Source organism: Erpetoichthys calabaricus, chromosome 10 (assembly GCF_900747795.2).
Source record: "Erpetoichthys calabaricus chromosome 10, fErpCal1.3, whole genome shotgun sequence".
Lineage (NCBI taxonomy): Eukaryota > Metazoa > Chordata > Cladistia > Polypteriformes > Polypteridae > Erpetoichthys > Erpetoichthys calabaricus.
The window spans coordinates 117,786,995-117,814,784 of record NC_041403.2 but is presented as its reverse complement, the minus strand read 5'-3'; the positions used below and the strand labels follow the sequence as shown (position 1 = coordinate 117,814,784).

Here is a 27,790-nt window from a genome sequence, read left to right as displayed (position 1 = left end):
TTAAGATTGAAATAAGCAATTAAGGTTGGAGAACCTTAACAAGCGAGACCACTAAAATGAAGCATTAAAATGTCACTTAAGCAATATGTGCTTCATCAGCAATAATTGAGTTCTCGTTAAGGAACTGGGTTGGAACAAAAACCTGCACATACTGTGGCACTCCAGGACCGACGTTGCCTACCCCTGGTTTATAGTACCAAAGAGAGCTCTGAGAAGAATATTCTACTATAGAAAGGTCACTCGTTAAAAATGTTTTATGAGAATATTGGCCATGAAAACTTACTTAAATACAGAAAGGAAGTTCACTTAGCGTGCATTTCAATGATTTCCTCGTTATCTCAATTCCCTAATAAAATTAGTTAATTTTCACATGATATAATTCCTTTGGAATTTTGTTGGAAGTGATTTCTGATTCTAGTTTTGCAATAAAGTAACACTTAAGTGTAAAGTAAACACTGTTACATATTTAATATTCTATAGGCATACTGTACTCTATATCTAAAAAAAATAAACATAATTGAACAATTACACATGAAAATCTCAGATTGTGAACCATATAGCATAATCAAAGAATTTTAAATACAGAACTTTCTTATGTTGTATTCTTATGTATATACAAATGTAAATAAATAATCCAACTATAACATGCAGTCCTACAAAACATTCAAAACATATTCAAGATAAAAATAATTTAAAAGGCATAAAAATATCAAATAATACAAAAGATGATCTTATGATGGAAAAACCCATCTTATTGATTAAAAATCCAGAATAAGAAATATTATTTTGATAGAAAAAGAAAAGGTTAAGTATGAAAAATTTCAACAAAACATTTCAAAATGTTCATCTAATTTTTGTAATGGCATAAAACAGCTTGTGTCTGTCAGTTCTGATAACTGTCGCTGTAGCCAAAACAGATTTCAGACATTTTTGAAATCAGATTCTTAAAAAAAGGTGCAAAATTAGGTTCTTCACATTTTTGTACACTTTTGCTGCTACAGTAGGTGCCTAGCCAAGTTTCTGGCTGACTCTTTTTTGATTCCGCTCAAAGTAGGAGCTGTTTTCATTAAAGGATCAAACATTTCCAGTAGTGTTCCAGTGGATTTACTAATTTATCATTAACTATTTGTATTTACTTCAATCACATCTCCTGTTTCATGAAATCTTATTTAATATACGAAGAGCATTGGAAGCAAGTGAGGAGGAAAGGGTTGAGCATAGCACAAATAACTAACAGGACACACAAACAGAGAGCAAACAGCCTTAGACAGCTACCATCCTACATGAAAATATGTTTGTACAATGACAAAAGACAAATAGGGTGGTACTGTAAAAAGAGAGAATGAGAAAGAAGCTGAATTAAAAGAAATAATACAGAGAACTAGAGGAAGTAACAAACCAAAGGCCTGCATAAGTAAAGTCCTTTGTAGATGTTACTTTACAAGACTTCAGAAAGTTATACGAAAATACAGCAGAATAGACAAAAATGCAGCAACACTAGGTTGGCTAAAACAGCCCCCTGGATCCAGGCTGTGAGAACCACCATTACAAATTCATAAAAAGGTCAAAAAATTCAAACAGAGGATGAAGTACATGCTGTATTTTTAGTGAAAGCATGACTAGTTTTTTCATAATGTTGCTGCGGATAACAAGATTCTTATCGTTGGGAGATGAAAGCAAGGAAAGACAACAATACTACAAGACAGTGAGTCTGAACACACAGAAAGCCATTGTGCTGCATCGGCAATTAAAGATTGTATATCATCCATGGTTTGTGCAGTTAAGATATAAAAGTGCCCTCCAGTGAGAAAAATCTAAATGAGACATCAGTACTTCAAGATGATTTTCTTTTCATTATTAAATACAAATAAAATACAGAGAAAACAGTTTTCTAAAAACAGCAGTCTCAATTGTGCTATGAAAAGTTCTATATGTTATCACACATATCCAAAACCTTTACCTCTTATGGCTGCTTCAAGGCTTTCTTCCACATGTGTAGGTTTCTGGAACTGTCTGGGTATCTGTGTTTCTTATTCCCAATTGCAACGGTGGATAAAGTTCTGGTCTCAATTATGATGTCTGCACCTCACTTTTTTTTTGTGTGTGTGTTTAAAGACAGAACAATGGACAAATGCAAGTCTAGACAAAAAATATTTTGGACCTGAATCAGGCAGCCATATACAACAGATAAACACATAATATTCCAGAAAAGAGAAGATTACATATTTGATGGTATTAATGAATCTCCTGCCTCTTTGATTCTAGATGGGATATTCCTTATTGCTGATAGTTGCCATATTGACCCTAAGAAAAAAAATATTATAAGAAAATGAAGTCCAAAAAAGTTTTATTAGTATTGAGTTTACTACCTATTTTTACAACAACATATTTACTCCAAAAGCATACTGAGTACATAATTGCATCTAATGCCTTAAAAAGTGTATTTGGTCACAACCCACAAACTCAATTTGTGCATGCAACCAATAAACAGCAAGCACTGCAAATCATTCTATTGGTTATGTCTGTTTTGCTTTTCTATCTATTCTAATAGAAATAACAACAGATATATCTTATAGGTAGACAGGAACCAATCAGTTACAAATAAATGATGTTTAACCACTTCTAGATATTCATAGAGTCACTGTATCAAAATCTCCCAAGCAACTTCATTATAATTTACAATATTAGGAGTGCGGCACAGTGGCACACTAGTTAACACTGTTGCCTCACAGCTCCAGAAGACAAAGCTGGAATCCTAACCCAGTTATCTTCTGTATAGAGAGTTTGCACACGTTTTTGAGGGGTTTTTTTCTCCAGGAACTCTTGTTTTCCTCTCATAAAAGACATGAAGTTTAGGAGGTGGCTATAAGCTGGCCAAGTATGAGCAGTTGTGGATATACACTATAGACTTGGACTGTAAACTAGCTGTATTTCTGCCTTGCATCTGATGCTACCAAAATAGGCTTTGGCCTCTCACAACACTTTTACAATTAACTGGGTTGAAAATTAATAGATGGATGGATGGATGGGTATTAGGCTGGTGCCCACAACCTATCCATGAAGCTTCAGATGTAAGGCTTTAAATGGCATACTAGTCTATAGCAAGTACGATACCAGAGTGGAAAAGATGCTAGGCAAGTTGCAACCATATACTCTCATTTAGGATCAACTTCAGACTCACCTGTTCATACCCATAGGACCTCTGTTGCTGTGTCGATGGGCCAGACTGGGATGTGCGATACGAAGGGTACTGCTGTCCCTGACCTTGCTGGTAACTTGAGTATTGTGAAGAAGGCCCTTGACCAGGTCCTAAGGAGGTACAGAAAATAGATTCTTTTTGAGACCTATATACAGCTATCAATAAAGGATTACAGTGAACTTAACACATGAAATAATCCATACTCAAACATTCAAAAATTAGTCCTTGTCTGTTTTTAATCAAACAGTCTTAAACACAGCAAAAACATGATTAAGGTCACTTAAGGCCAGTTATAATATTAAAATTAAATATACTGTAATTTCCTATTTTTCTTTTTAAGAAATATGAAAGGTACAATTAGATGCTCTTACCATATCCCTGCTGTTGTCCAGGGTAACTCTGCTGACTTGGGTATGGCTGCTGTGAATAGGGAGGTTGCTGGCTTGAGCCCTGTTGATAAGATGTTTGCTGTTGGCTGTACTGGGTATTTCCTGCACAATCAAAAATGAAGTACGGCATTAAACACTGAACACTTAAGAGTTTTACCAGTGAGCATCATTCCATAATTTTCACAACATGCAACAGATACATCCATTTACTATTAAAGCTACTTATTCAAGGATCATCTAGTACACATAGATAGAAATTCTACAATATTTATCACTTAAATATTACAATGATGCAGTTTGCAGTGTTATCCTTTTTCCAGATATAGGAGACCTAACCTCCCTTACAGATGTGCCAGTCAGTATACAGCCATCAAACAGCAGTTTGTACCATAACCTTTATTTAACTGCCTGACCTTCCCTTCCTGGATTTATATGATGACAACCATAATTGTATAGTATATAGCTGTAGCTATATAAGTATATATGTGTGTATGTATGTATATATATATATCTTTATTATGGCAAGCGGCTGGGGGTGGTACCCAGCTGGGACGCCCAGAAGGACTAAAAGAGGGCTTACGCTTCCTCCAGACCACGAGGGGGTGACCGCCCTGGTGGCTTTGGGGACCGCAGGAACAGAGCTTAGAAGCTCAACCCTATAGGGGCCCGTGGTCACCGCCAGGGGGTGCCCCAATGCTTGTGGAGCCCTGGCCCTCAGCACTTGCACTTCCACCACACCCGGAAGTGGAAGAAGACCAGGGACACCCTGAGTGCTTCCGGGTACACAGCCGGCACTTCCGCCACACCAGGGAGTGCCGGCAGTCGATCATTGGGAGGCACCTGGAGCACATCCACATGGGTATAAGAGGGGCCGCCTCCCTCCATTCGATGGCTGGAGTCGGGAGAGGAAAAAGACAGAGCTCGAAGGAGAGGAGAGGAGGCGGACCTGAGGAAAAGGCATTAAGGAAAGAGGCCTGGACTTTGGGGTGAAGTGGGTTGTGTGTGTTTTCACTTTATATTGTAAATAGTGTAAATAAACCTGTTGTGGTGCTTTAAACCATGTCTGCCTGTCTGTATCCGGGCTGTTTCCCACAATATATATATATATATAAAATATATTTACACATATACATACTGTATACATATTGTGGAAAGCAGGGGCACTCCAGCTACCCCAACCCTGACATAGACACGCAGATGCATGAATTCCAGCCCAGCACACACTTATTTACAAGTGGGGAAGTGCTTTTCTCTCACTCCTCAACAGCTCAATACACACAGCACAAATACACAGTCCCTTCTGTCTCGTTTTCCTCTCCCTTCCACCACCACTATCAGGCTTTGGCCCTCTTCCTACCAATTCTGGCTCCTCGAATGGAGTGAGGCACCTACTGTTATGTTACACCTGGGTGTGTTACAGGTGGCTCATCAGAATTTAGTGGAACTACACCCAGGTGTGACAGAAACCGAAATTAGGGTTCTTACAGCTCCCCCTGCCAGCCCCCACGGAACCGAACAGGGCTGTGCCAAACTCCAACTCCCAGGGTGCCCTGTGGGAATCAGTGGTGCCACAGCCACCCAAGTGGGCTGCCCTTTAGAGTCCCAGGGAAGTTAGTGCCTTTGGATGCTCTTTCCCCTGGTCCTTCCATCCAGCTGGCTTCCCATCCTATATAATGTGTCAATTCAATCAAGAAACACTACTCCGATCAAAATTAGTATTGCTTCAGGGACTAATGGAAGGTGGAAATTATGCACACTATTAGCACAACATTTTTAACTTGTATACAGAAAAAATATATAATTTGCTATATAACAGTTCAAAAGATGCATAGACTAAAGAAAAATCTCTACAATTTATATAAACTTTATATTAAACTTAATGTTGAACAGGGTAATGAATGTGTAAATACATGGTTATTATACAAACATACAGTTAGGTCCATAAATATTTGGACAGAGACAACTTTTCTAATTTTGGTTCTGTACATTACCACAATGAATTTTAAATGAAACAACTCAGTTGAAGTGCAGACTTTCAGCTTTATTCAGTGGGGTGAACAAAACGATTACATAAAAATGTGAGGCAACTAAAGCATTTTTTGAACACAATCCCTTCATTTCAGGGGCTCAAAAGTAATTGGACAAATGAAATAACTGGAAATAAAATGTTCATTTCTAATACTTGGTTGAAAACCCTTTGCTGGCAATGACAGCCTGAAGTCTTGAACTCATGCACATCACCAGATGCTGGGTTTCCTCCTTTTTAATGCTCTGCCAGGCCTTTACTGCATCGGCTTTCAGTTGCTGTTTGTTTGTGGGCCTCTCTGTCTGAAGTTTAGTCTTCAACAAGTGAAATGCCTGCTCAATTGGGTTAAGATCATGTGACTGACATGGCCATTCAAGAATTTTCCACTTCTTTTCTTTAATAAACTCCTGGGTTGCTTTGGCTGTATGTTTTGGGTCATTGTCCATCTGTACCATGAAATGCCGCCCAATCAATTTGACTGCATTTAGCTGGATTTGAGCAGACAGTATGTCTCTGAACACCTCAGAATTCATTTGGCTGCTTCTGTCCTGTGTCACATCATCAATAAACACTAGTGTCCCAGTGCCACTGGCAGCCATGCACGCCCAAGCCATCACACTGCCTCCACCGTGTTTTACAGATGATGTGGTATGCTTTGGATAATGAGCTGTTCCACGCCTTCTCCATACTTTTTTCTTGCCATTATTCTGGTAGAGGTTGATCTTGGTTTCATCTGTCCAAAGAGTGTTTTTCCAGAACTGTGCTGGCTTTTTAGATGTTCTTTAGCAAAGTCCAATCTAGCCTTTCTATTCTTGAGGCTTATGAGTGGCTTGCATCTTGCAGTGCACCCTCTGTATTTACTTTCATGCAGTCTTCTCTTTATGGTAGACTTGGATATCGATACTCCTGCCCCCTGGAGAGTGTTGTTCACTTGGTTGGCTGTTGTGAAGGGGTTTCTCTTCACCATGGAAATGATTCTGCGATCATCCACCACTGTTGTCTTCCGTGGATGTCCAGGTCTTTTTGCGTTGCTGAGTTCACCAGTGCTTGCTTTCTTTCTCAGGATGTACCAAACTGTAGATTTTGTTTATTGTAGCAATTTCTCGGATGGGTTTTTTCTGTTTTCACAGCTTAAGGATGGCTTCTTTCACCTGCATGGAGAGCTCCTTTGACCGCATGTTGTCTGTTCACAGCAAAATCATCCACATGCAAGCACCACACCTCACATCAACTCCAGGCCATTTATCTGCTTAATTGATAATGACATAACGACGGACTTGCCCACACCCGCCCATGAAATAGCCTGTGACTCAATTGTCGAATTACTTTTGAGCCCCTGAAATGAAGGGATTGTGCTAAAAAATGCTTTAGTTGCCTCACATTTTTATGTAATCGTTTTGTTCACCCCACTGAATTAAAGCTGAAAGTCTGCACTTCAACTGCATCTGAGTTGTTTCATTTAAAATTCATTGTGGTAATGTACAGAACCAAAATTAGAAAAAAGTTGTCTCTGTCCAAATATTTATGGACCTAACTGTATGTAGGCACAGCTGGTAAAAGTGTCTCTACCTTAAATATGTTTTACAGTCATACCATATCTTAAATGAATGACAGACCTTGGGATTGCAAGTAAATTGATAATCAGAATTAATTGTAGCATATATAGTACCTAGGCATGCAAAGAGGATTTTGAGCACAATTTAAGTTCTATGACTTACCAAGGAGGTGCAATGTCACTGATGTTTGCCCACTAATAAACTGTTAGAGTATGTAAGTTTGCATCTCAGTAACAGAAAACAAACTTTCATAGTTTCATGTCTACTTATTTAGATCTCTGTAAACTACTTTTTAATGTATGATTGTTTTCCAAATAAATCAAGCTAAAACTGGGTCAAACTTTTTGAAAAAAAAAAAAGATTTATTAATATTCCTAAGAATGATCTAAAAAATTAAAAATCTTCAAGCTAGAGTGAGTTGTAGGGATAGCCATCTATTAAAATCTTTTTTAATACTTCCTATCAAACTGCTAAAATTAACTTTAAAAACGTCTTTAAATTTCCTAATTTAATAACTATTCAAAAATATTTCCAATGTTTTATTAAACTCCTGGCAGGCAGGTGTTCAAATTGTTCTGAAAACCCAGAGATCTTATGAAATTTGTCTAATTGATTAAGTATGGATGGTGGTGATGAGATTTATTCTAAAATATATAGATCCGTCACTAGCATAAATATATACAGTATTTTTTGATTAAGCCCATCTCTTATGGTCCCATTTACTTTGATCTGAATGTGAATAGCTTAGATTTCAATAGCAGTTGCACAACACATTGGATATAATAAGCATCCCTGCCTGCTTACATACTGTATTCCAATTTAACATATTTAGAATTAATGTCATTTAGGTGGAGTGGTGGCTCTGAGGCTAGGGATCTGCACTGGCAATCGGAAGGTTGCCGGTTTGAATCCCGTAAATGCCAAAAGGGACTCTGCTCTGTTGAGCCCTTGAGTAAGGCCCTTAACCTGCAATTGCTGAGCGCTGTGAGTAGTGAGAAAAGCACTACAGTATATAAATACAAAGAATTATTATTATTATTATTATTTATTTGAACCACAACTTCTGGATTAGAGTAATTTAATCCACAGTATATATTAGAGTCAAACCCAGATTTGCAAAATACAGTATATAGATAACCCCATTCAAATCTTTTTCATGCACCCCTGGAGACTCATATTGGATGGGAATATATTACATTAAACAACTGGCCAACATTTTAAACTATATGTCTGTATTTTATAAATCTGTTTTGATCTTGAGATATTATAGATGGGAGCATTTTCTGTATTTGTTTATATAAAACATTAAGTGGGATCTTAACAGGATTTTTCAAAAAGAAATGGTTTGTAGCATATATACTCAAGATTGTCTAGCAAGTGATGCTTAATTTTACCAAAACAAAAAAGTTTATCAACCTTTTTTTTACACTTAGATGAAATGAAAGACAGTATTTCTTAAACATGTTAGTTATTCTTTTTGTTCCTAGATTTTAGCTCCAATATTTGTAAGTCCCTTTTTATGTATTTTCTGTGCTAAAATCTTATTGGCCTTTTCTCCTTGGTAGTAATAATTATATTGTAGATCTGTTTCTCTTTTAGTCAGATATTAAATGCTGTTTGCAGTTGCAGCTTTTTTGTAAAGTGCATTATTTAGTGAATTATCTAGCTCTGATATCTTCCCAGCCTGGAATTTATTTCAATGTGAAACATATGAGATGACCCGTCTTCCTAGAAATACCTTGTGTGTGTCTCACATATATCTCTGGAGACATACTTGTCTACAGATCAGTTTGTGAGGAAACTCATTTTATAATTAACCAATTATGAATTAAGTCACTACAGGCAAGTTGTACTAGTGCAGCGTAATGATGTAAGCCATGGGTGTCCAACTCTGGTCCTGGTGGGCCAAAGTGGCTGCAGGTTTTCATTCTAACCCTTTTCCTAATCAGCAAGCAGTTTTCACTGCTAATTAACTCCTTTCTCTTCATTTTAATAGCCCTGTTTTTAAGGAGTCAGTCCTCTGAATTGATTCATTTCTTCATTAAATGGTAGCCTAACAGAAATGAGATGTGAAACAAGCCAACAGATGACCAGCTAAATTGGAATATCAAACTCCAGCCAATTTCACTCCAACCAGTTTCTTAATGAGAAGCCATTTCTTGCTGTCAATTAAAGCCGTTATTGAATATCATGACTTGTTACTGCTCTCATTCTTCCACAGCAGACTATTGATTTTCTGTTTTTTTCTAAGACCACCTTCAAGATGTTTTGGTGACCTGAGCAGACCAACATGACCAAGACCTTCACCTTTCTTTATTTTCAGGTTAGCTCGTCATGTGGCGACTTATTTGTGTCTCATTATTGTTTGGTTGCTGATTAAGGAAAAAGAAACAATTAAGGGCTCTGAGTAACGTCAATTAAAACTAAGGCGAAACAAGTTAATCAGCAGGAAAAACAGCTCACTAATTAACAAGATGGTTAGAATGAAAATCTGCAGCCACTGTGGCCCACCAGCACTGGAGTTGGACACCCCTGATGTAAGCTGTGGAATAAGAGGAAGTTGTAAAGAAATAATAATGATATTGTATTTACAAGATTCAAGCTTGTATAGTAAGCTATTATCAATAAAAAAGTGTGGGAAAGTACGATGTACTGGTGAGAAAATGGAATATTGTCTTGCATATGGGTATAAAATCTCCATGTGGTTGGTATGAGCCAACAACTTTTTTAGTTTATTAACACTTTAGGCATATAATATATAATATCTCAAATTCCAGGATGCAAACAGCAAAGCAACTGATGACCAAAATGCTTTTAAAATGAAGTAAATATTCTTCTTGGTTGGATTGTTGAGCTCTTGATCCTAATACCAACATAACTTATATATAAACGTCTATGTGTGGAAGTGTGTCTGTCTGTCCGGCCCGGAAGTGAGAGGTGGAGTCGACGTAAGGGCTCCACTTCCAAGGAAACAGAAAACTCGCTTGGCCGCTAATAACACAAGCGAGGCCAGCACGTCAGCAAAACGAAACCTCAGAAGAAAGACGAAGTCGCTTAACCACTAACATCTGCAAAAAAGTATCCCTTTTACTTCCTCCCACCACTAATGCACAAGCGATGCGAGCATTTCTGCAAATTGAAACTTCCTAGGAGAGAGATGCCCAGAGTACTTCCTTTCAATTACCTGACATCACTACATTTCATTTTTTTTTCTGACTATTTTAATAGCTTCTGGGACCCTGGGCTTTTTACAGCACAGGCTTGCACAGCCAGTATTTTTTAAGCTTACTGCTTAAAATTATCTTCCTATTTTCTGTATCTTATTTTATATTTATGGGGAAGCAACATTGTTTCATTATCTCTTTGTTCTTATGTATTTCTTAGTGCAATTGCTTCCTCATTTGCAGCTTTTGCATAACCTGTAATGTACTGTATGTGATTCTTAGTCTGTTATTACTGTCTACATTACAGCATGTTTGCTCCGCCATTTTTTGTCATTGCCATTTTTGAATTGTGTTATCCTTTTACACAACTTTTTAATGTCACCACCTAGTGTATTTTCTTCTGAAAGACTTTTTAACCTCAAATTGAAGGAATGACTTCTCAAAGTACTGCCAATTACCACCTTATGAGAAATTGCTGCCCATCTTTTTTTTCATGGCATTATTATTTGCCCACCAATGGTTAATCTACCTACCTAACAGTGTTCTTGTTAATCAATTTCTTATTAACATCTACATGGTAGAGGTACCTTCCTAATACGAGGTTGTTCAGCAATCTGTCGCTCTTTTATACATTATAGGATGGCTGTTTGGCAACTCCTTCAGATTGCTGTTAATGTAATGCTCTTAAGATACTAGAGCCATACTGAAACAGTCGCCAAGAAGATGCTGTGTGTTTGTCTGTGCATATAAACTGTGTAGAAGAAATGTAAAATGAGGCAAGGCAATATGTTAAAAAATATAAATGCAGATAATTCACACCTACAATAAAAATCCAATAAAAAAAAACCCTTTGCGTTGCATTATATTAGCGTTTTAGACCATAAGATAAATTTACCCATAAGTTTCAAAAGAACAGTAAATGATAACATGAGATTTTCCAATTCCGTTTTACGTTAATTACATTCCACTAATACATCAAAGATATACATTGAAAATTTTTTTTGATTATTTCACTTGAATTGTGTTTATTTTTAGTCTCCAGATTCAAAAATAAAAACCATTATTCTCATCATGGGACAAATTTGTACAAAACACATTTTATCTTTTAATTATAGTTTTTACTTTCTCATATACAAAGTATAGGGAAAGTATTGGAATTGTCCAAAAACTTGATGTCAAGATTTTGATGAATCTTGACATTTTAGACCTCCCTGACTTTCTCGTAAAGGAAGTATAGGGAAATTATTGGAATCCTCCAAAAATTCCATTTTGAGATTTTGATGAATCTCAACATTTTTGATCTCCCCGAGTCTGAAAATACCATTTTTGGAATTATGTCTCTGTGTGTGTGGTATGTATGTAAACACGATAACTTGAATACACTTTCACTTAGGTCAACCAAATTTTGCATACAAGTATTAAGTACAAAACGTAGCTTTCTGTCAACTTTGGGGCTATTTCCGCTAACCGGAAGTGGTGCTTTAGCTTTTATTCATGCAACTGCAGAGTCTGATTTATTGAACTTTATTTTTATAATAATTGCTAAATATACTAATTTTTAATTATTAATTTAAATTATATTTAATTATTAATATTAATAAAAATATTAATTTGATTTGTTGTTGATGGTTCTTTAATGTACATAATATAAAAATATAATCATTGTCTTGCGGTTTACTGCTCAAATATCCATTCCCATATCTGAGTATACAAGAAAGTCTAGGGTAGACCGCTCCTGATTTTTTAAATTGTTTTCACTCTATAATTAATTATCAATGCTTTAACAATAATTTATTTGAATTTGGTATTTTCTAATATTAAAATCTGTGTTTAAAGAACTCTGAAAATTTCCTCTCAAAAGTTAACTACAATGAGCATCTTTAGTTCATATGTGGAGACCTGAAAGCCCTGTGTATCTTACTGGACCAGCAATCAGGTCATACAAAATTCACATTTTTTCTCTGTGAGTGGAAAGCAGAGCCAAGAATCTACATTGGCTTCACAAGGAATGTCCAGCCAGAAAAAAAGATATAGCATGGTGGTAAAAACATCATTAGACTTAGATTGGTGGATCCAGGTATAGTGCTTTTACCATTGCTTCATATTAAGCTTGGTTTAATTAAGCAGTTTGTCAAAGTCATATCAAAAGATCTATGTATTTTGCCAGACATTTCCAGGTTTGCATGTGGCTAAATTGAAATTGGGCAATTTTGACAGACCTGATATTAGAAAATAGATTTCAGATGCAGAAGTTGATGGTGCAATGAATGATTTGCAATTATGGGCTTGGGTATAATTTAAAGAAGTAAATTCTAAATTTTTAGGTAATACTAAAGATCTAAATTATAAAGACATTGTGGAATTGTATTAGTTAACTTTAATGAATTGGGTTGCAACATGAAACTCAAAAATCACTTTTTGGATTTGGAATTTTTCTCTGAAAATCTTGGAACAGCGAGTGAAGAGCAGGGTGACAGATTCAGTCAGAATATTGAGGACAGAGAAAGAAGGTATCAAGGATGCTGCAGTGTCATTATGATGGCAGACTACTACTGGATGATTTAAAGGGATGCACAAGAAAAAGTATACAAATGACGGGCACCAAACAAAGTTTTGGATAAAAACAACTAAGAAGTGAAAAAACTAGAGAAGTTATATGTAAGTCAATGAATATGTATTGTTGTTTTTTTTCTATATATTTTTAAAAATATTATATTGATTAAATATTTTCTTGTTAAATTGATTTAGATCAATTCTGCATACATGAATAAATTAATAAATAAATTAACATACATTAATACATAAATAAATTTGTTAAATTTTAATTAAAATTCTTTTCAATTTTGAATTAATTTTGTACTTAACTGTGAAGTGATGGAAACATTCTAATTATATTTTTGTATTATGTTCATGAATTCAAATAAAAACAACTATTCACAATTAAAACAAATTTTTTCAGTTTAATTTTTTATACCTGTGTTATGATTTGAATCAGAAATCATTGGTCTGCTGGCACAACAATAATAGTTGTTTATGTAAATGATGGTACATGTTTGTATTATTATAATACTAATACTTATATGAATTTTATTCATATAAAATTCCCGAATTTAGTGTTATTTAAGGCAGGATCCTAATTTTTGTAAATGCTATAATTATAATTCTGGAGTTTCATCCATGTCTGGTTCCAGCCCATTATTTGATGATGTTGGGATAGGCTATAGGCCCTGTGAACCCAAATTGGATTAAGGTGAGTCAGAACATGAATGGGTAGATAATTAAGTTTTATTTAGTAGGAACTTCCACATTACTGTCTATGGAGCTTCATAAGTGACATTGGGATTAGAAAAAATCTTCTCTGATGAAGACATTCACCATGTTAATGGTCGACCAGATCCAGCTACGTTGGTTACATTTGTTCTTCCCATTTTAAACCTATGTACCCATTCATAAGTTTTCACTTTCATACTGAGCTAACATCCTTTGGTGAATTTCAGGACGTTTCATTCCCTCTGCCCAAAGAAATCTCACTATGGCACGTTGTTCAACAATAGTACAATCCTGCTCTTGAGCACCCATGTTCATTTGCTCTTGGCATCAACTAGAATAACGGCGGAGCACTACACCGTGAGCGTTCAAACTACCCATAAGTCATCGTGAACGTATTGTATTGCATCAGCTTCTATCTGTTGTGGTTAATGTGTAATTTTCACATTGCCTTTACTTTTTCATTTACCCTTATACTTCATATTATTTTTCATCCTCCTATCAAAAAAATATTTTTTTCTCATTTAACTCATTTAACCCAGTCATCTAATGGGCTCCGAAACTGTACATTTTTGATTGGTTTATTTTTTTCCCCCAAGTTAGAAACAGATTGTGGCAGACTGGGAAGTGTTTTTTGCTTATAAGGGTTTTGCCACAGTTTGATTCCTTACAGAGGTATGTATTGTCTTGAGTGTGCATGGTTTCAGGTTTGTGGGCCAATCCTATAGGGAGTCTACCTTCCTCCTAAAGTGCAAGAACTCACTGGCAGTCTGTGTGGCCTTTTGAGTTTTCTGTATTGATCTTATGCCTGTGTTTGTGTGGGCTTTGTGGGTAACTAGATGTTTGTCCAGAGGAACTTCAAGCTTTCTGTCAGCTTCTACCAGGATAAATTCAAGATCTTCAAGTCTAAGACCTTGAGAATTGCCATTAAAAATAAATGGATATATTTAAACCCAATATAAATATCAAACTCCTACACCAGCATAAATTTTATGATCACTCATGATAACTCTTAGCCTGTTCCTAATACTGGATCTATTTTGCACTGTAGTTCCTTTCTTATTATTGTAATATTTAACCTGTTAATGGAGTTTTTGTCAGCTTTACATTTACTTGGTTTATTAAAGTTAATCTCACTGACTATATATTTGGACTAAAGAAGAAGCTATTCATGAAGGCTGAGCAATATGTTCTTAAACACAAAACATTTTTATAATAGCATAAAAAGGCACCTCCTTCGTAGTAATGCTGGGAGGATTCCTCAAAGGATCGCTCGTAGCTCTGCTCTGTGTATGTGGACTGCTGGTATGTGTAGTCTCCATGCCCTGCCAAGAGAAGATACCTTATAATACTGCTGAATATTTCCTAACAAGACAAAGTTCACCATTTGGTTTTACTGCAAATCTACCTTTAAGCGCAAAAACCTAAAATAAACTCATTTAACCACAATACAAGTAAACCTCTAATCAGCTTTTCACACTCCCTTATCTCCGTTTTGTTCTTCTAATGACAAAATGCTGTTTTAACCTTTATAGTTTATATATGTGAACAAATGCAATGACATGGCACCCACAAACTAGTATGCATCTAAGGCTAAAGGTCACTTACAGCACTGTTTGACAACATTTACTCTACATTTGTATCTATACAACTCAGTAAAGATGTAAACATTTTCTGTGTAATTTAGATTTTAAGATAATACATTTCAATATATTAGTACATTTGCTAATCCAGTAAAAAAAGCTGAACTATCATAAAACAGAATTGAAGAATACATATAGCAGTACCATCTGGATAATACTGCTGGTTGATGGGTTCACCAGTGTTTTGGCTGTGTCCATACTGTTCACCATAAAATTCTTCTTGTCCCATATATTGTGGTGCAGACCCTGAAATAGAAAGAATGACCATATCTAAAAATAGTTTTCTTTTTATGCTTTCTTAATAGTAATTGTAATAGTAATAGTAATAGTAATAGTAATAGTAATAGTAATAGTAATAGTAATAGTAGTACTAGTACTGTGAGAAAGTTTTGGATAAATACAATTTTCTTTCCCAATATGTGTACAATGAGCATGGGCAATTTATTATAGTTAATTGACCAACATAAAATGATATACAATTAAGTAAAAGTGGGAAAGAAGTCAAAAAAGATTAACTGTTTGGCACCTGTCGATGATTTTAATTTAAGGCAAGCTTCTTGTTTTAAAAATGGCAAAACTGCTTAGATGAATTGCATTGATGCATATAACGACAATCAAATATACAACCCAAAACAGAAAAAGCTTTTTGGTGTGTTTACAGTGGTTGATTTGACCTCCTTGAAAAAACAGTGCAACAGCTTATGTAAATAAAAACAAAATACCACAAAATATTTGAAGCCAGTAAAATCAGTAGTAGTAATTTGGTGAATTTTTATCATGTTCACAGAGATATAAAATAGATTAATATAGACAGAAAATTTTGTAAAGTGCTGTGAGACAGTGATCTCTGTGAAAAGCACTCTGTAAAAGTACAATAATAAAAAAAACCTGAGTAGCAAACTCACCAGCTGCAAAACACAGGTGGCTGACATTATATAGTGAAATATTACTAAGAAGATGTTCATCTCGAAATGGGTTGCCAACTGTAGATAGGACCATGGTTGCACTACACTGGAGATGGGCCTACCACTAAACATATACAGAGAGAAAAGACCATATTGGTAATGTAGCACTTCCTCTAACAAGCCAGGGTGAGAAGTCTTGGGCTGCCAAAGGGTGATAAGCCCTACATGTACAGAGATTACCCTGCTTGCTATAAACAGGTGCAGACATCACACAAGAGGCTCCCAAAAGACACTGTGGCATGGGGACTGCTGATCCCCAGAATAATTCTGTCACTAGGTCCAAAATGGTTCTCAGGCAATGTTTCAATTCTTCTAGCCTATCAAAGCCTTATCTAAAAGTGGGCAGACAGCTGGGGTGAATGCTGAACTGGCAATGAGGTAAAATATTTAGAGAATTTAGAGGTGACTGGGAGTGAGAAAATAAGGTGCTTAAAAGTAAATTTGGTGTTTTATGTGGGACAGGTTTAAAACAACACCAAACTGGTAGTCAGGATACCCCAGCTGGTAGTCAACTCACACAACATTTAACATGATCAGTGGGACTGTTTTCACACCCATATACTTGATAGTTTTGCATGTTATCCAGGTCTGTCCTGCTCTTTTGTTTTAATTCAACAACTTCATTTTTGCAAAATCACTTCTGTTTAGGGATGTTTTCTCAAGTATTAGAGACAAACTTCTAAAATGTATTGTTAATGATGAGGTGCAAAGCAGAAATCACTTCTAGATGAGATGTTAGTCCACTGAGTCGAATGGTGCCAATTTATTGGCATCATCTTTGGCATGTGAAAGGAAATCTGGAGAGAGGTGCAAATTGAAACCAAATAATCAGAATTGTGACGACGTAGGAGATTACTTTTGTGCCACCATGCTGCTTTGTTCTATATATAGTAGTATACACATGTATTCAGATAGTATTTAGACCCCTTCACTTTTTTCACATTTTATGTTTCATCCTTGTGCTAAAATCATTATAATTAATTTTTCCCAAGTTAAGCAACAGTCAACACACCAAAATAGCAAAGCAAAATAGCATTTTAAAAATTTTTCAAAATTTATTAAAAATAAAAAACTGAAATATCAATTTGTATCCTAAGTATTCAGACCCTTTGCTATGACAGATCAAGTTTGGCTGAGGTACAGTACATCCCATTCTATTGATTATCGTTGAGATGTTTCTACACCTTGTTTGGAGTCTACCTGTCGTCAGTTCAATTACTTGGAAAATATTTAGGAAGAGTACACAGCTGTCACAGTTGACACTGACAGAGCAAAAGCCAAGTCATGGAATTGAAAGAATTGCATGCTGAGACAGGATTGTGCAAAGGCACAGATGTGATTAAAGGCTACACAAAAAGTCTGCAGCCCTGAACATTTCCAAAAGTACAGAGGCCTGCATAATTCTTAAATAGAAGAACTGCAAAACAACCACGATTCTTCTTATAGCTGGCCACATGGAAAAACTGAGCAATCGCAGAAGAAGGGCGGTAGGATATGTGGCCAAGAACCCAATGGTCACTCAGGCTGAGCTCCTGAGAACCTGTGTAGAGATGGATGAAACTTATAGGACAACCATTACTGTACCACTCCACTGATTTGGGCTTTATGGCAGACAGAAGCCTTTCCACAGTAAAAGATACATGGAAACCTGCTTGGAGTTTTCAAAAAGACACCTACAGGACTCTAAAACTGTGACAAACAAGACTCTCTGGTCTGATGAAACCAAGATTAGCATTATATCTGGAGGACTCCATGTACCTCTCATCACCTGAGCAATACCATTCCAATGATGAAGCATTGTGGTGGTAGCATCATGCTGTGGGGCTGTTTTTCAGTGGCAGGAACAGGAAAAGTAGACAGGGTTGAAGGAAAGCTGAATGGAGCAAACTACGGAAATTTCTTTGATGAAAACCTGCACCAGAGTGTTCTGGACCTCAGACTGGGACAAAGATTCACCTTCCAATAGCACAATAACCCTAAGCACAAAACAAAGACTACACAGGAGTGGCTTAGGGGACAACTGTGGGAATGTTCTTGAGTTGTCCAGCCAGAGCATGGACTTGAACCCAATTAAACATCCCTGAAGAGACTTGAAAATACTGTTTTCAAATAGCTGTTTACCTACAGTCTCCTTACAACCTAACAGAGCTGGAGAAGATCTGCAGAGAAGAATGTCAGAAAATCCCCAATTTCAGGTGTGCAAAGCTTGTCGCATCATACACAAGAAGACTCCAGGCTGTAATTGCTGCCAAAGGTTTTTCAATTAAGTACTGTGTCAAGGGTCTGAAAACTTCTGTCAATTTGATATTTCAGTTTTTCATTTTTAATACATATGCAAAAATTTGTACATGTTTTGTTTCGCTTTGTCATTCTGGAGTGGAGAGTATTGCTTGATGTGGAGAAAATTTAAATGTAAATGATTTTAACACAAGGCTCAAATGTAGCAAAATGTGAAAAATGTATAAGGGTCTGAATACTTTCTGCATACACTGTATATGCTGTATGTATGTGTATGTATGTGTTATATATATATATATATATATATATATATATATATATATATATATATATATATATATATATATATATATATACAGTATATATATGTATACACATACAGTTAGGTCCATAAATATTTGGACAGAGAAAACTTTTTTCTAATTTTGGTTCTGTACATTACCACAATGAATTTTAAATGAAACAATTCAGATGTAATTGAAGTGCAGACTTTCAGCTTTAATTCAGTGGGGTGAACAAAACGATTGCATAAAAATGTGACGTAACTAAAGCATTTTTTAACACAATCCCTTCATTTCAGGGGCTCAAAAGTAATTGGACAAATTAAATAACTGGTAAAATGTTCATTTCTAATACTTGGTTGAAAACCCTTTGCTGGCAATGACAGCCTGAAGTCTTGAACTCATGGACATCACCAGATACTGGGTTTCCTCCTTTTTAATGCTCTGCCAGGCCTTTACTGCAGCAGCTTTCAGTTGCTGTTTGTTTGTGGGCCTTTCTGTCTGAAGTTTAGTCTTCAACAAGTGAAATGCATGCTCAATTGGGTTAAGATCAGGTGACTGACTTGGCCATTCAAGAAGTTTCCACTTCTTTGCTTTAATAAACTCCTGGGTTGCTTTGGCTATATGTTTTGTGTCATTGTCCATCTGTATCATGAAACGCCGCCCAATCAATTTGACTGCATTTAGCTGGATTTGAGCAGACAGTATGTCTCTGAACACCTCAGAATTCATTTGGCTGCTTCTGTCCTGTGTCACATCATCAATAAACAGTAGTGTCCCAGTGCCACTGCCAGCCATGCTCGCCCAAGCCATTACACTGCCTCCACCTTGTTTTACAGATGATGTGGTATGCTTTGGATAATGAGCTGTTCCACGCCTTCTCCATACTTTTTTCTTGCCATCATTCTGGTAGAGGTTGATCTTGGTTTCATCTGTCCAAAGAATGTTTTTCCAGAACTGTGCTGGCTTTTTTAGATGTTCTTTAGCAAAGTCCAATCTAGCCTTTCTATTCTTGAGGCTTATGAGTGTCTTGCACCTTGCAGTGCACCCTCTGTATTTACTTTCATGCAGTCTTCTCTTTATGGTAGACTTGGATATCGATACGCCTACCCCCTGGAGAGTGTTGTTCCCTTGGTTGGCTGTTGTGAAGGGGTTTCTCTTCACCTTGGAAATGATTCTGCGATTATCCACCACTGTTGTCTTCCGTGGACGTCCAGGTCTTTTTGCGTTGCTGAGTTCACCAGTGCTTGCTTTCTTTCTCAGGATGTACCAAACTGTAGATTTTGCCACTCATAATATTGTAGCAATTTCTCAGATGGGTTTTTTCTGTTTTCGCAGCTTAAGGATGGCTTCTGGTGATGTCTATGAGTTCAAGACTTCAGGCTGTCATTGCCAGCAAAGGGTTTCCAACCAAGTATTAGAAATGAACATTTTATTTCCAGTTGTTTAATTTGTCCAATTACTTTTGAGCCCCTGAAATGAACGGATTGTGTTAAAAAAATGCTTTTGCTGCCTCACATTTTTATGTAATCGTTTTGTTCACCCCATTGAATTAAAGCTGAAAGTCTGCACTTCAACTGCATCTGAGTTGTTTCATTTAAAATGCATTGTGGCAATGTACAGAACCAAAATTAGAAAAAAGTTGTCTCTGTCCAAATATTTATGGACCTAACTGTATATACTGTACTGCAAAATATGAAATTGATGCTTATAAGACACCTTCAATTGCTAGAATGGTTTCATTTGTTGAAAACGTGGCCAAGAATTCAAGAACATTAAACTGAGAGGGACATCATGAAGGAATACTGAAAGACCACATAAAAGAACCTTCCTAGACCAATACATGACAAAATCAAGGGAATGTCTTATTTGAAGGGCAAGCACCCTCACGGTCACCAACAGTGTATGGCCCTTTAATTTGAAAATGTGGCTCAGAAATGTAGGAATAAGCATCTGAGGCATCTGCCAAACAAAATGGGCCATATCACCCTGGGCACTTTAGTTATTAGCTACATTAGCTTCTCCAGTAACCAATGTAGGTTTATCTTTAAAGTTACAGACCTTATTATGCTTGCCCTTTTCATTTACAATTCTTTTAATCCCTTGCACTGCCTTGAGAGCAGTATGGCCTGCTACAGACTCTTGCACTTGAGTGGTAAGTAATACAACAAGATACATTAGAGTGAAAAAGGACAGAAACTTTAAGTAATGAGTATTGTAGGTCAGTCAATCAATGGTTACACTTTACAGATTCCTCCATGGTGAATATCATTAAAATGCACTGCACATAATAACTAAGGTAGTTAACATGCTTAAATGCAAATCAATTTGCTGATTAAGAAAAGCAGAAAACCACTGCAATTTTTAAAAACACGAGGAATGGAAGCTATATTGATTAGCAAGTGAAATTTTCACATAGGATCTTTTAAGTAAGGAGTCATTTATAAATGAAACTCAGTTCTCTTGCCAAGAAATGGTGATTATTACACCTAATGTCTGATCCTTACTGTTCGGGGAGGCTGTGTGCTGTAACTCGATTCATTGTGGATGCACACAGAGAATTGCTGAGATCTATTTTTAGGTCTAGGGCTGACAAAAGCTGTTCTGTGATTTACAGAGAAGGAGAGCAGAATTGACAGGCACAATAAATCTTACGAAGTTTGGCGAAAACTACGGAGAGAGAGAGTACATGGCCTACTTTATCCTCCAAGTCTCAAACCAGTAGACGCTCTGGTCATTTTCAGCATATTTAAGCTTTAAGTAATAGAAACACTGGACAAATAGAACCAGGACAGAAAACCAAAATAACCAGCCTCTGAATACCAAACTGAAGTCAAACATTTTGAAAGTGACTGTATGACTGACAGCATTATTTAGCAATTAGTTCAAGTTAGTTTATGCATGTTCATTTGCATATACCCTGTGCGAACAACGTGGGAAAGTTTGATCTCTCTTGTCATTAGTATGGTAGCAAAAGCAGAGATTATTTATTAGTATAAGAATACATTTTAAAAGACCACTTCTAAATAAGCATACCATTGGGATGATACTTTTACAATAAAAAGGCAAAAGTCTCCTACCTTGCTGTGAAGGTCTGTAGCTTCCCATGGACCTCTGTGCCATCATATTGTTTCCTTGGTTACCCTGTCCCAGCATTCCAATGGATTGTTGCCCCTGGTAGTGCTGGTTCCCTGTTTGTGCTGAGGTGTAATGGGATGTTGCAGCTTGTTGGTGCAGCATTGAGACTGAAGACATTTTTACAGAAATAGTTTAGCAAAATAAGGCTAAAACACATTTAGACCATTGTTCTTGCCAGCTTTTAGCATAAAAAAACACACTGAACAGGAATGGATGGCATTTTGTGTTAGGTCGACAAAATTAAACATGTTTTTCATAGTTTAGTGCAAATAAAATGAAGCTCACTTATTTCAATTTATTTTTATACTATTACTGATCAGCAGGAGAGAACAGCAAGCTTTGCTAATCAAATTGTGCCTCTCAGGTTTGGACAATGATGAGTGTGGTCATTACAACTTAAAATATACCACAGTGATCCACAACTTGGTAAAGACTAATCAAGTGTTTAAATAGCAGAGAGACTAAATTGTATATTCACTGTGTTACATTTTCTGCATCAGTTTAGGTAATTTTCCCTCATTAGAAACTTTTTTCTAATATATCCAGAGGGAAATGTATTCTTCTGTTTGGCTCATTTAGCATGGTTATATTTGTGTTAAGTGTTAAGAAAACTAGCACATACTTGAAGTAGTTTAGATGTATAAAAGTAAAAGAGCAAAAAAAAAATTGGTTAAAGAAATATGTTAACACTTCAACATCATGGCATGAAAAAAGTCTAACAATGTGCATATGTTTTATTTGATGTAAGAGCTATGATGCCATGTGATGAGATCAGGGATGTGATGCTGCTGTACTCTAAAAGCTTTGCAGTACAAAAACAGGAAGAGCAGAGCAGGTGTGTCACGTTTGATGTCAGCCACCTTGTGGAACCAACTGTACACAAAAGGTTGTGTCTAATCTATGGCAGAGTTTGGTCTTTCTGGTTCTCCCATTATATTCAGTTTTGGACTCAAAAACATTTCCAACTACAGTATATTCAAAATACCATCACATTCAAATATGAGCAATTTCAAAGCAATAGATGAATGAGTTTTGAAATAAATATATTAGAACTATTGCTGGTTTGAATTAGTGTAGTTCATGCACACTGTTCAAGCCTTTTTGACCTCACCTTGATTGGACGGCATGTTAAGGTTTGTCCGGGAACCATAGTTGCTCATTGATTGGCCTTGACTTTGTATTTGCATGCTCTGTGATGAGGATACGGAGTGGCTATAACCTGTGGCATTGCTGTGGCTACTGACCGCCATGCTCATGGAAGTAGTAGGTAGAGATGTCTGGCCAGACTGCTGTATTGGCATGTGGTTTGGCCCTTGCAAAAAAATTAATAGAATTAAAAACATTAAATAAATAATTTTAGAAAGCAAAAAAATAATAAAGTAGTCTATTTTTGTAATACCATTTGTCATCTGGCTCTGCATAAGAGAGGTGGAAGGAAGACCAGATGCCATGCTGTCATTCAGGTTATTCTGGGAGTGGAGCGTCTGGCTTGGCCCACTTGGGTTCAGCCCTCCTGGACCCATGTTGATGTTCTGAGTGGGAGGCTGTCAACAGGTGTGTAAGAGAATAGTCAGCTGTAGAATTTAGCACATGTGTGAAACAGCAAAAAAAAAAAAAGAAGAAGAAAAATATATCCTGTCTTCAATGAACAATAAACTGCCAAGTCTGGCTGTCACAAAACACCAAAAAAGGTGATGATTCCCATTATCTCAAAGCTGTTAGCATTTCATCTTCCAAAGCACTTGGTTCCACTACATGAATACACTGTTTACTTGTATCCTTCATATTCTAAATGTACATGTTCACCAGCCAATCTTTTGATATAATTCTACAATGCATGATGAGGGCTGTAATTGTCTACTCTGGTTAGCTGGAGTGTTTCCAAAAGTAAGAAGTGTGGTATAAGTATGTGATGACCAACATAAAAAATGTGTGGTATATTTAATTGAGTAAAAATCCAATCCATTAATAAATAATGTAATATTTTTGTGGTATACAGGTGATTAATATGTATTAGTGCATAAAAAAGATACATGCTTGCTTTCTGCTTAACCATAATACTCATTAACCAGCAGAGGGAGCCTAAGGCTGTATTATCTCTTAATTTTCAAATGGGACCTTTTTATGTTAATTAGTTTTGAACCAAAAAATATGATATTTCTTCAGTCACTTGAAGACAAACTCAGTTGTATCTAAAAGTTGGAAAATGTGTTAAATGTAAACGTGAGACTTGTAGCCCAAACATGAAGCAGGAACGATGGGTGTGCAAGAACATTTCTGCCATAGAAGGGGTCTGTGTATTTTATGCAGTGAAGGTTTTACTGTGTTTTCCCTTTATATTATACTAGCAAAATACCCGCGCTTCGCAGCGGAGAAGTAGTGTGTTAAAGAGGTTATGTAAACATATATATACATAAACATATATACTTATATACATATCTACATATACACATATCTACATATATACATATATATATATATATATACACATATAGACATCCACATATATATACATATATCAACATATATATACACATACATATACACACATACATACATACACACATATATATATATATATATAAATATATATACAGTGGTGTGAAAAACTATTTGCCCCCTTCCTGATTTCTTATTCTTTTGCATGTTTGTCACACAAAATGTTTCTGATTATCAAACACATTTAACCATTAGTCAAATATAACACAAGTAAACACAAAATGCAGTTTTTAAATGATGGTGTTTATTATTTAGGGAGAAAAAAAATCCAAACCTACATGGCCGTGTGTGAAAAAGTAATTGCCCCCTAGTTAAAAAATAACCTAACTGTGGTGTATCACACCTGAGTTCAATTTCCGTAGCCACCCCCAGGCCTGATTACTGCCACACCTGTTTCAATCAAGAAATCACTTAAATAGGAGCTGCCTGACACAGAGAAGTAGACCAAAAGCACCTCAAAAGATAGACATCATGCCAAGATCCAAAGAAATTCAGGAACAAATGAGAACAGAAGTAATTGAGATCTATCAGTCTGGTAAAGGTTATAAAGCCATTTCTAAAGCTTTGGGACTCCAGCGAACCACAGTGAGAGCCATTATCCACAAATGGCAAAAACATGGAACAGTGGTGAACCTTCCCAGGAGTGGCCGGCCGACCAAAATTACCCCAAGAGCGCAGAGACGACTCATCCGAGAGGTCACAAAAGACCCCAGGACAACGTCTAAAGAACTGCAGGCCTCACTTGCCTCAATTAAGGTCAGTGTTCACGACTCCACCATAAGAAAGAGACTGGGCAAAAACGGCCTGCATGGCAGATTTCCAAGACGCAAACCACTGTTAAGCAAAAAGAACATTAGGGCTCGTCTCAATTTTGCTAAGAAACATTTCAATGATTGCCAAGACTTTTGGGAAAATACCTTGTGGACTGATGAGTCAAAAGTTGAATTTTTTGGAAGGCAAATGTCCCGTTACATCTGGCGTAAAAGGAACACAGCATTTCAGAAAAAGAACATCATACCAACAGTAAAATATGGTGGTGGTAGTGTGATGGTCTGGGGTTGTTTTGCTGGTTCAGGACCTGGAAGGCTTGCTGTGATAGATGGAACCATGAATTCTACTGTCTACCAAAAAATCCTGAAGGAGAATGTCCGGCCATCTGTTCATCAACTCAAGCTGAAGCGATCTTCGGTGCTGCAACAGGACAATGACCCAAAACACACCAGCAAATCCACCTCTGAATGGCTGAAGAAAAACAAAATGAAGACTTTGGAGTGGCCTAGTCAAAGTCCTGACCTGAATCCAATTGAGATGCTATGGCATGACCTTAAAAAGGCGGTTCATGCTAGAAAACCCTCAAATAAAGCTGAATTACAACAATTTTGCAAAGATGAGTGGGCCAAAATTCCTCCAGAGCGCTGTAAAAGACTCATTGCAAGTTATCGCAAACGCTTGATTGCAGTTATTGCTGCTAAGGGTGGCCCAACCAGTTATTAGGTTCAGGGGGCAATTACTTTTTCACACAGGGCCATGTAGGTTTGGATTTTTTTTTCTCCCTAAATAATAAAAACCATCATTTAAAAACTGCATTTTGTGTTTACTTGTGTTATATTTGACTAATGGTTAAATGTGTTTGATGATCAGAAACATTTTGTGTGACAAACATGCAAAAGAATAAGAAATCAGGAAGGGGGCAAATAGTTTTTCACACCACTGTATATACACATACAGACACATATATATATATATATACATATAGCAAAATACCCACGCTTTGCAGCGGAGAAGTAGTGTGTTAAAGAGGTTATGTAACCATATATATATACATAAACATATATACATATATATACATATCTACATATACATATATATATATATACATACACACATCCACATATACACATATATATATATATATATATACACATACATATACAAATTTACATATCTACATAAATATATATATATATATATATATATATATATATATATATATATATATATATATATATTTGCAGTTGGAGATCCACAAAGGGAGAAAAAACGAATCACGTATCATAAAATAGTTTTATTCCTGAGCTTTCAACCCCTATCAGGGGTCTTCATCAGAGGATAATGCTTAGACTTACAAAAATCAAAGGCAATATATAGCAGCACATTCAGGGGGGGGTGGGTGGAGGTGACTAAGTCCGTATGATCAAAAAGGGGGGGGGGGGTTTATCGTTAAATTAAAGTGCATATGTCCTTCTTAAGTTGGCATATGCTGGGTTTATGTCCAAGTGTCTGTTGATGGCATTTTCATCTGATAGCCAAGACTCGGCCAACTCTCTGGCGCTTTTTGTACTGGCCTTACATTTTACTTTCACGTTGTCCCAGTTGAATGTGTGTCCTGTCGATTTAGTATGTGCATATATCAAAGATAGTGCGTCCTTTCTTCTGACAGCGTTGCAATGTTCCTGTACACGTGTTGAAATTCTTTTTGACGTTTGTCCTATGTATACAGCTGATCATACGGACTTAGTCACCTCCACCCACCCCCCCCTGAATGTGCTGCTATATATTGCCTTTGATTTTTGTAAGTCTAAGCATTATCCTCTGATGAAGACCCCTGATAGGGGTTGAAAGCTCAGGAATAAAACTATTTTATGATACGTGATTCGTTTTTTCTCCCTTTGTGGATCTCCAACTGCAAATATGCAAACCGTATCACAGACCTTCTCTTCCATATATATATATAGATATAAATATAGACATATATATATATATATATATATATATATATATATATATATATATATATATATATATATATGTATATATATATGTATGTATATATGTATATATATATATATATATAACAAAATACCCGCGCTTCGCAGCAGCGAAGTACTGCTTTAAAATTTTAAATAATAAACTGAGGGAAATTATACCAATAATTATTTGTTAAGGATCTCTTTGTATACCATGTTGTCAGTTCGCCCCTCCGGTTGTAATATGACCAAGTTGTGCGCTGAGCTTACTCTTGAGCATGCAACGTATACTTGGCCATGTGAAAAGCAAATCAAGAACAGCAAGACCGCGCCAGCTGCGGAGCTCAGCTCGGAGCGAAATGAAGTGAATGAAATGAGGTGAATGGGAGGGGAGATGATCACGTGACTCCAACACCCGCCTTAAGTCTCCATCCCTCCACAAACACACAAACACAGTCTCTCGGATCCCAACTCTCCTTTATATATATAGATAAATAGCAAAATACCCGCGCTTCGCAGCGGAGAAGTAGTGTGTTAAAGAGGTTATGAAAAAGAAAAGGAAACATTTTAAAAATAACGTAACATGATTGTCAATGTAATTGTGTTGTCATTGTTATGAGTGTTGCTGTCTTTTATATATATAATAATATACACACACACACACACACACACACACAT

At 36.3% G+C, this 27,790-nt stretch overlaps 2 protein-coding genes across 3 annotated transcripts in view; one reads left to right on the top strand and one right to left on the bottom strand.

The window, feature by feature from the left end:
• The window catches only part of LOC114659356 (proteasome subunit alpha type-7-like), a 592,565-nt gene that overhangs the window by 532,064 nt on the left and 32,711 nt on the right, over positions 1-27,790 (top strand). The window lies entirely within an intron of this gene.
• Positions 193-27,790, bottom strand: part of LOC114659357 (calcium-responsive transactivator-like) — a 52,283-nt gene continuing 24,685 nt past the window's right edge. The window contains exons 4-11 of one of the 2 annotated variants that reach the window (XM_028811798.2): positions 23,266-23,410; positions 22,978-23,178; positions 21,809-21,973; positions 15,389-15,490; positions 14,834-14,926; positions 3,571-3,690; positions 3,182-3,309; positions 193-2,304 (exon numbers count right to left, since the gene is read on the bottom strand). In XM_028811798.2, the coding sequence (XP_028667631.1) occupies positions 2,278-2,304; positions 3,182-3,309; positions 3,571-3,690; positions 14,834-14,926; positions 15,389-15,490; positions 21,809-21,973; positions 22,978-23,178; positions 23,266-23,410 (981 nt within the window). In that variant the 3' untranslated portion in view covers positions 193-2,277. The remainder of the gene's footprint in view (positions 2,305-3,181; positions 3,310-3,570; positions 3,691-14,833; positions 14,927-15,388; positions 15,491-21,808; positions 21,974-22,977; positions 23,179-23,265; positions 23,411-27,790) is intronic. The other variant, XM_028811800.2, reaches the window with a different exon arrangement.